At 43.6% G+C, this 9,974-nt stretch overlaps 1 protein-coding gene and 1 long non-coding RNA gene across 2 annotated transcripts; one reads left to right on the top strand and one right to left on the bottom strand.

The window, feature by feature from the left end:
- The first annotated feature begins 2,205 nt into the window (after positions 1-2,205).
- LOC133144831 (uncharacterized) lies at positions 2,206-3,714 on the top strand. Its single transcript, XR_009710778.1, has 3 exons — positions 2,206-2,258; positions 2,648-2,739; positions 2,823-3,714. It is a non-coding gene; the product is annotated as an uncharacterized LOC133144831 (long non-coding RNA).
- Positions 3,715-5,394: 1,680 nt separating this feature from the next.
- Positions 5,395-9,745, bottom strand: LOC133144504 (H-2 class I histocompatibility antigen, K-Q alpha chain-like). Its single transcript, XM_061267260.1, is given in 8 exon segments — positions 5,395-6,045; positions 6,271-6,354; positions 6,463-6,570; positions 6,673-6,981; positions 7,108-7,386; positions 7,518-7,739; positions 7,742-7,774; positions 9,558-9,745. Coding segments are annotated over 8 exon segments (1,116 nt in total). The 5' UTR covers positions 9,613-9,745; the 3' UTR covers positions 5,395-6,019.
- Positions 9,746-9,974: the final 229 nt, after the last annotated feature.

The following is a 9,974-nucleotide window of genomic DNA, read 5'->3' as shown; positions in this document are numbered from 1 at the left end:
TACTATACGTGGTCTTTTTAAGAAAAACAAGCTTTACTCAGTCTTTTTTTTTTTAACAAGAAAAGCCTTAATATACATGATCAATTTTTAAGAAAAAAACAGTCTTACTGTACATGCTCATTTAAAAAAAAAAAAACTTATTTACATGGTCATTTTCATAGTCAAGTAAAAAAAAAATATATAATATAATGGTTTAAGCATGTGATTCGGACCTTTACCACGAGAGGGCGACATAGCAATTCAAAACATCCCCGCACCGTAAATTCACATGATGACGCAGTCCATTGTCTATATATATTTATATATAGCAAGACAATGAACCCCAAATTGTTCCACGTGGACCTGGCAGCGTCTTGCATTGCACCAGCCTCCAATTTTGTGAATAGTCGATTGTGAGCCATTGTAAAGCGCTTATATGTATACTATGTGCTATACATATGTGCAGGCCGTTTAGATTTTATTTTCTATTATATTACTGAAGAAGGCGGCACGACGGAGCACTGAATAGCACGTCCGCTTCATAGTTAAGTTAAAGTCCCAATGATGTGGTGAAATATGTCCTCTGCATTTAACCCATACCCGTGTGATTTTAATCCATCCCCTGGGGGAGAAGGGAGCAGTGAGCAGCAGCGGTGCCGCGTTCGGGAGTCATTTGGTGATCTAACCCCCCAATTCCAACCCTTAATGCTGAGTGCCAAGCAGGGAGGCAATGGGACACCAATGGGACTCATCTTTGGTATGACCCGGCCGGGGTTTGAACCCACAACCTTCCAGTCTCAAGGCGGACACTCTACCACTAGGCCACTGCGCTGGTGGGTCAGAGGGTGTGGGTTTGATTCCAGCCCTCCCTGTGTGGAGTTTGAACGTCTTCCCCGTGCCTGCGTGGGTTTCCTCCAAGCAGTCCGGTTTCTTCCCACATCCCTAAAACATGCATAGTAGGCCAGTGTTTCCCATCTTATTTCATTCACGGCACACCTTTTCATTGGGAGAAATCTCGAGGCACACCACCAACAAAAATCTGTGACGTGTTACACCAGCTTCTTGCGGCTGAGTGGCTATCACAGTCAAGGTGTCTCGACCGGACTGTGCATTTTATGTTGGTGAAATATGAACAATCCAGGTTCTCCGGTTAATCTTCATGCTCTGATTTTCATCGGACCACAAATGCACCACAGCCGTCATAGTGTCACTGTTAGCAAAAACACACAGCAACACACACATAAACTGATTACAATAATCGGTAATTGGTTCCAAGACCACCCGCGATAGGTGAAAATCAACAAAGTCGTGTCACCGTCTCATTTTTAACATACATACATTTTTGTGTATCAATAAATGTATATTAATGTAAGTGCATATGTTATCATTACAACATTAAATAATAGTTTCAAACTATATTAGTATAAATGACATACAGAAAATATCGTTTATCAACAACTAACACGTTTCTCAGAAGGTGAGGTTCTTGACTGCCCTTATTTGCAATGCGGCTGCTGAACATATTCAACGATCAATGCCGAATGTGGAAATCCAAAATGGAGCGTGCTACTCGACTGCAACCAGCAGAGGTGGTGTTGAGTCATGCTCAACCACAGCAGCTGTCAAATGCCATATAAAAGGCCTTCTCAACAAGGTAACTTGAACACCGAGCCATTTCACGAAAGGTTGAGCTCCCCTCATTTGTACGGCTGCAGTCAAGTCGAGGAACTCGCTAGCCAAGTGCCCCTGTGCCAAAGCAAAGTGAAGGGGTCGTAAAGAGCATTTTTCCGTAAAGCTAATTTGAGACAGTCTCCAGTAGACCTGATGTTTGACATGCTTTTGGGTACACTCGCAGTGTTCTCGGAGCCTGCCGAGGCAAGGCGAGTTGAGGAGAGGGCGTCCATTCAACACTCGAGGACACGTCTGGATCCAAATGGAAGCTTTGGACTGGATGTGTGACCGCCTGACCGTCCATTTGAGAAGCTTGTGCGCAGTCCTCGCCAGGTGACAGTGCTAGCTAGATATTGTCCCAGTTCTTTATCTTTAATGCACGCTATGCTAATGGTAATTGCCAGGAGGCTGCCAGTTGAACTATTTCATGTATGCTGTGAAGCCTTTTTGGCTGCAGAAGAAGGTCTATCCCCCACCTCCAAGGTTCCTATTCTTGTACTATTCTTGGCCATCATCCTGGAAGATGGCTATAAAGATTGTTATTAAGGCAGCATTAAGTGCATCAAGGCTTTGGTCCATGTGTTCTGACAAAACATCTCGAGTGCCAGGTATAGGCAGGCGCTTTTGCTGTGTGCTGTAACAGCGGACTTTGTTACAAAGGGCGTGAGCGGGGCGTCAGCTTGCGCTCCGGCTCCCGTCGGGGGCTTTGCTCCCGCTTGCCGCGCATCCCTAATTGATGACAAGGCTAGACTCCACAGTGTTTTCCTTTGCGGCAAGAATGTTGACACAGCCGAAGCAAAGCCCTCTCTGGGGTCTGTCCTTCTGTAGAAAGACAAAGCCGGACAGGTCGGCTTTCAAAAAACTGCGTCAGGTCCAAGGGCTCCTTAAGCCTATTGTGGCAATTTGCCACTGTTGCGCCAATTTGCAAGCTTTTGGTAAAGGAGCAGTCGACTGAAGTTCACCTTGTACACATTTCCCCATTTTATCATTTGTACAGCAAACAACAACTCCCTTTGCTTGGGCACTTCAGAAACCGGAAAAGCACAAGGATGAACATCAAAACTTTTGTTGGCGTCATTTCGCTATTTGGTAAGTAATTTGACCAGACGATTGTAGTAGAGAGCTTTGTGTCATCATGTAAGATATCTGACAAAACCGGACAACCGAAACAGGAGCGATTGCTAAAAGACTTTCAGCAACATGGGAGAGTGCTCCTCCAGGCGACGACCACCCCTGACAATAACGGCCCTGGCCCTGGCACAAGCTGTGAACCTCAGCGGAGAAGATACGGAAGCTGAATTAGCCAGCCAATTAGCAATCCTCCAAATCCAAATGGTTGCGCAAAGTGCAGCAGCAGGAGCAGCAACAGAAGCTGCGTAAATACCGAGTGACGCTGTCCAAGCTGCAAGACAAGCCTCCCTGACGGCGGCGGCCGCGTGCCTCGCCGCCTCTGCGGCGGGCGTCACCTGGGAAGTCACTGGAGCTGATCTCAAAGTTGTCATCATCACCACTTTGGAAAGGGCGAAGGAGGCAAATCTTGCCGCCGGGATGGTTGTCAATGGAGGCACAGAGCCGCAGAAGGCTAGAGATGCCGCGGCCAGAGTCGCAGACGCAGCAAATGTGATGGCTAAAGCGGTGCGAAATGCTTTGGATATCATCGATGGCAACGCGGCGGAGGTGTCGCTGAAGGCGGCGGAGCTGACCAGCGAAGTAGCAAATGGATCCGTTGAATTTAAAATCAACTGTTCCCAGAAAGAGGAAGCGAGCAACAATAAACTGGATTTTAAAATAAAGTCGCGTCGAGACGAGGAAATTTGCTCCCCTTTAGGCTTCAAGTCATTTGTTTGGAAGCACTATGGATTCCAAAGAAAAGATAGCTCAACGGACAAGACACGTGCAGTTTGTAAATCCTGCCACGCGGTGATCAAATATTCAGGGAGCACAAATCTCGCCGCACATTTAAAGAAAAAACACGACATCAAAGTTCAGTGTTAAAGTAAGCAATTTGTATACTACAATACTCTTGTAATTTCCTAAATAAAGAGTTTGCAGTACCTTGTTGATTTTGCGTATGAATTGTTATAAATCAGGATATTGTTCTATATTTTTTATTAAAAAGAAAAAAAAAGTCGATCGTAGAGCACTATATCGCGATATATCGTAAATGAGTCGCAGCAGGCTTTAAGATATCGGCAAATATCGTATCGTAGTTCTTTATATCGATATTATATCGTATCGTGACAAAACCCGCGATTTACACCCCTACTTCCAAACGAATGTCTTGAAGCCTAAAGGGGAGCAAATTTCCTCGTCTCTTTGGACACTAGCCATAGCACCAGCCCAGGAGCCGCGTACTAGTTGTCGCCTCCCCTTTCACGTGCGTGCTCTGCTCACAACACAACAACGCCGGGCGCACTGCTCCCGGAGAGAGGAAGCAAGCAACAATGAACTGGATTTCAAAATAAAGTCGCGTCCAATGTCCGAGGTCAAACACGGCGATATAAATCGATGTTTACCTTTAGCATCGATGCCAATAAATCGTAGAGCATTATATCGATTAATCGATGTGTATCGATGTATCGTTACACCCCTAGTCCACACATATTCCCTCAATATTTACTCAATCTGTAAAATGGGAAAAAAAGTAATACGTTTAAAAAATATTTGTATCATCACTGTTTTATTATTTACCTGATAACTCAGGTAAACTACTTATATATTTGTAAACGTATTTCATTACAATAAATTGCTTGATAAAAGAGTCTGAAGTGTTTTAAGGGTTCAAATTCATCAAGACATCAACTTTCATGATGCGACTTTCAACCGGTGGTAACCGCTGACTTGATTCATTTAATTGTACAAAACCAAAGTGAACAAATAAGGGACTTTCCACTTGGGTTGGCCAGTTTGCATTTCAGCTCTCAGTCCAGAAATGGCGGAGTGGCAGGCTTTCTGCTGCCAATTTCCTCGTTCTTGCCTAACCGGTATTTGGTGAATTGCTCGCTTGATGCACGGTACTATATAAAAACTGTTGGTCAAATATTCTAAACTACAAACAGTGCAAGCCAAATTATTAACATTTTATTTTGAGTCTGTGATTTGCAGGAGAAAAAGTATCTGAATAAATTCAGCTTGTAAATGCATGTCAGTGCTTCTGAAGGCCTGGAGTGTCATGTCACATAGTTCAAGTTGAGTCTCAAGCCACGCTAGTCTCAAAATAAGGGAGGTACAAAACTCTTGAGGCAAGGCGTGTCACGTCACCATGTTCAAGTCGAGTCTCCCGAGCCAACCAAGTATACAACCAGGGATACTCTGGCTCACATCATCCAACAATATATAAGAAGTTCAACATCGTTTATGTAAGATAGGGGTTCACGGTTGTACCTATTCATGATGTATGGTGTTAATGCTTTGCCTATGTTTTTGATTGTGTTATTCCGGATCACAGTAAACAAATCAAGCCGTACTATTTCTTTGCAGAGGATAAAGAAGATGTACCTGTGTTGTCATAGTGTCTGTCTTCATATGTTGATAAACATGTTGTTCAAATACCACCATCACAAAGATGCTATCCGTTAGCCTATTTATGGCGGTACCCTTTATGTGTTAACCTAGCAGACATTGAGGTGAAGCAACCAAATCTAGGGTCATATCTGGGAAAACAATGAAAGATGTCTCAACGTCACCACATCATGTGTATTCATATACTACACATCTTTCTGAAAAAGTAACATTAACATAACATTTCACAACATTTATATAGTGTTTTATTGACAGATTTGATTGACATTCACTTGATTTCAACAATGACAAAAATTGACAACTGCTTTTCTCTTTCCAAGAGAGCAAAATTCCAAACGCAGCGGCAAAATTTTTGCTTCACCTCCCATGTCATGCTGAACTTCTTTAGACAGCCAACCTGTTGAGCGTGACTCGACACCACCCGCTGATTGCAGTCCAGTAGCACTCTCTGTTTTGGATTTCCACGTTGGGCATTGATTGTTCAATATGTTCAGCCACAGTTCAAATAAGGGCAGTCAAGAACCTCACCTTCTGAGAAACATGTTAGTTGTTTATTAGATGAAGACCTGGGATCAAACGGCATTTCAAAATAGGAAATACAATCAAACAAGAATGAAGCTTGTCGTTGAAACCACCCAAAAACTTGATTTCACCAAAACATAATTATCGTTGACTTGAAGAAGAAGAAAACATCTGTGTTGTGATGAGAAAGTCCTCTGAAAGAATTCTGACACCTGACAAAGAGCAGGATCAACAAGGATCCAAATGTTCCCTAACCCACCTCCAGAATCCGAAGACCACGTGTAGTCAGCATGAGCTAACTTCACCAGGTGATCGTTGCTGCCTCTCACTCGGAAACAGGCTCCGAATTGGCTAAAAGCGAGAGGTTAAATTACACAAGACAACAATTTTGATGAAGAACGTCATTCCATTCCTTTCAATGGAAAAAAAAGCATTTGCGAGCCTATCTCAGGGCACCAGTGTACGCAGCTGACATTTTCTGACGCGATTCCTCATTGACACTTTAGGTTTGAATCAAATCTTGACATGGCTGCCTTGTTATTGTGGCTCAAAGGAAACGAAAAACATTTTACTTACAAACTTGAGAATGTTCTTCTTTGTCTTCTTTCTGTTCCTCTTTTCCTGGCGGCTTTTCCCCTTTACAAGCTTGAGAGTATTCGGCTGAAATGAAAGAGAAGCAAGAGGAGTTTAGGAATGGTCACAAACTGCACAAGGCAAACAATGTTCTCTTTGGATGTTCCTGATGGAGCAAAAATTTGTGTCGCTCACCTTGTTTGCTTTTGAGACGCTTGGCAAGGACTGCTGCCGCCACCGCCACCAGAGCGAGAACCACCAACGGGACGGCGATGGCCACCACCTTCTTCCTGTCTTGCTCTTCTTAACACGGCAAAGCATGTGCGACAAAGAGAGACACGTGAACGAGCCGTCACGCTCGCCCCGCAGCCAATCGGACGTGTCTGAGCCGCGCCAAACGCTCACCCTGGATGCGCGCGTTGCTCAGGATGCTTCCGGTGTCCAGCTTGATGACCATGTCTTCCGAGACGCCGGCCAGCTGGAACACGCATTCGTACTCCCGCTCTGCGGCGGGCGTCAGCTCTACTTTCAGATGGACCGAGGTCTGGAAGGTTCCGTCGTGGTTGGGGAGGGTCTCCCCCATCTCCACGTCCTCGTGGACCTGCTCGCCGTTCTTCCTCCAAAAGAGGGACGATGTAATGGGGTAGAAACCCGTGGCGTGGCAGGTGACTGGAGAGGAAGGCGTCTTCTGCAGGAGAGACACCTTGGGAAGCTCTACACGCAGGGGCAAAGATGGAGGGAAATGCGTGAGGAGGGCACGAAAGATGGAGAGAATGTGAAGGGAGGAAAGACAGAAAGTGTGTGCGTGAGGTTGAGAGAAGGTGTGAGAGGACAACGTACCAGTTCTCGTCAGGTAGTCCCTCCCGTTGCTCACATGCTTCTTCAACTCAAAAGGACATTGTTCAATGAAGTAATTCTTTCTGGCTTCATTGAACCCCTCTATTTGGTCCAACCTCAATTTGGAGATGAAAGCTTGTGGATGTGCTGCGATCCATGTCATCGTCTTTGCCTCAAACGATAGGAAGTCTTCTCCATCGTAACGGAGATGCTGCCAACCATCAACCTCACCAGTCTCATCGTCCCATTCACAGCCTCTCATCGCCTGCATCATGTGAACACCTGAAAGGATCGCACACAAGATTCAGTGACAATAATAAGAGAGAAAGCCAGCAGTGGCACGCCTGTTTATTAGTCGTGAAACCAGCACATGCAATTAATTTAGACGAGCGGCCGCTTGGACGTAAACAAACCTCCAGTTTGGTTGAAGCGCTTTTGAGCGGTTTCAATGTTCATTTTCATGACCTTCTCATTCCAAATATTGATCTCTGTGTCTCTCTTCCAGTAGTGCGGATCATCTTCTGTGATTTTGTTCACCCAGTCATGTTTCACTTTCGTTTCCCTGTGGTTGCTGTCGAACTGCAGAATCTGAACGCCGTCAACATACGCGACCAGCAAGTACTCTGGTAGCTTTGAGAGCCCGTCTTGAAATAAGTGAGCGTGTGAATGACTGAAAGACAAACACAAAAATAATACACATGATCTTGGTTTGTTTTTACATTAAGCATCAGGGGTGTAACGATTCATCGATACACATCGATTAATCGATATAATGCTCTACGATTTATTGGCATTGATACAAAACGGAAACATCGATTTATATCGGCGTGTTTGACCTCGGACATTAGACGCGACTTTATTCTGAAATCCAGTTCATTGTTGCTTGCTTCCTCTTTCCGGGAGCAGTGCGCGCCGCGGCGTTGTGTTGTGAGCAGAGCAGGCACGTGAAAGGGGAGTCGACAACTAGTACGCAGCTCCTGGGCTGGTGCTATGGCTAGTGTCCAAAAAGACGAGGAAATTGGCTCCCCTTTAGGCTTCAAGTCATTCGTTTGGAAGCACTTTGGATTCCAAAGAAAAGATGGCTCAACGGGCAAGACACGGGCAGTTTGTAAATCCTGCCATGCGATGATCAAATATTCAGGGACCACAAATCTCTATATTTATATTTAAAGAAAAAACACGACATCAAAGTTCAGTGTTAAAATAAGCACTTTGTATACACTACAATACTCTTGTAATTTCCTAAATAAATAGTTTGCAGTACCTTGTTGATTTTGCGTATGAATTGTTATAAATCAGGATATTGTTCTATATTTTTTATTTAAAAAAAAAAAATCGATCGTAGAGCACGATATCCCGATGTATCGTGAATGAATCACAGCAGGCTTTAAGATATCGGCAAATATCGTATCGTGTTTCTTAGTATCGATATGATATCGTATTGTGACAAAACCCGCAATTTACACCCCTATTAAGCATTCTTGTGATATTCCTATATTCAATGATTCTGTCTGCAGTTGGAACATTGCAGCACTTGACAGGTTGGAGTTCATGTTTATCCAAGCGCATTCTTTCACTCAAACTTGTCAGTGATTTGACAATTGTTTGTTTTCTGCTGGTTGTTGATAAATATGTCCCAGTGGGATGCCCCTCATCAGCAATTTAAATCCACTTATGAAAGAAATATAATTACATAAATTTTGCCATTCTCTTTAATTAATCATGTTTTTCCAAGCGCATTCTTTCACTCAAACCTGTCAGTGAATTGACAATTGTTTGTTTTCTGCTGGTTGCTAGATATCGTGCACATGGACGAGCGTCCAGCGGGATGCTCTTCATCAGCAATTTAAATCAATTTATGAAAGAAATATAATTCCTTCATCGATCGTTATCTCTTCTCTGCTCGTCCGTCCGTCCGTCCGTCCGTCCGTCCGTCCGTCCGTCTGTCTGTCTGTCTGTCTGTCTGTCTGTCTGTCTCTCCCTCTCGCCCGCCACTCTCGCTCCTCTCCACTCTTGCGCGCTTCTACTTACTTGCACCGCGTGCGCTACGCAATCTCCGCTACGAAACATCCGGTCAACAACTATGATGACAAATTAGAGAGGAAACAGACTAACTAAATTATATTTCTTCAACAAGTTTATACAATCCTTTACACAACTCTTGAACATTTCATGACAGTAGATTAGCTTTTCCATAATTTATCAAATGAATATTCACGCAGGTATACAGCACCTTGATTTGTGTCACTTTTAAGTTTTTCATCTTTATAAACTAAATATTCCATACGTTATAATAATAATAGCATTGTGTTCCCCTCTCTTTATGAGAAAACGACGGTCATAAAACGTGAAGAAATTTTAACCCAAAAAAATAATACTAAATGCGTCAGTTCAAAATCAAGAGCGTCAATCTTGAGGATAATAAACCGAGTTGTAAGCAAAGTACAACTTACCAGGCGTCACGCTGTATATTTGCACGGCCGCAACAAAGAATACAAATAATTTCATTGCAAGAATCAAGTTGTCTTTGCGACTTTAAGTCTAGCGGGGTATTTGGTCAAAGTTGCGACTATAGTGACTAGTCCGACTGGCAGACGAGGAAGTACAAAAAAATCGCAGACATGCTTTTAGTCTCATGTTTATATATGTATATATTAAAAAAAAAAAAAAAAAAAAAAAACCTTCCCACTTAAACCAATCGGAGTCTCAACCTGGTGATGACATCACTCACGACTGGAGTTTGGCGTTCTCTGAAATCACGTGACCCTCATTTACTGTTGTCATTGCAAATATGTGTGAACCACGCTTGGTTGCTAAATGTAAGTTAGCTTGCCGCCAAATTGGATGAGAAAAAGCGGAGTGCTGGGTAA

This window comes from Syngnathus typhle, linkage group LG20 (genome assembly GCF_033458585.1).
Source record: "Syngnathus typhle isolate RoL2023-S1 ecotype Sweden linkage group LG20, RoL_Styp_1.0, whole genome shotgun sequence".
In the NCBI taxonomy this organism is placed as follows: Eukaryota; Metazoa; Chordata; class Actinopteri; order Syngnathiformes; family Syngnathidae; genus Syngnathus; species Syngnathus typhle.
The sequence above is the reverse complement of the archived record's forward strand: the minus strand, read 5'-3'. Positions and strand labels throughout refer to the sequence as shown.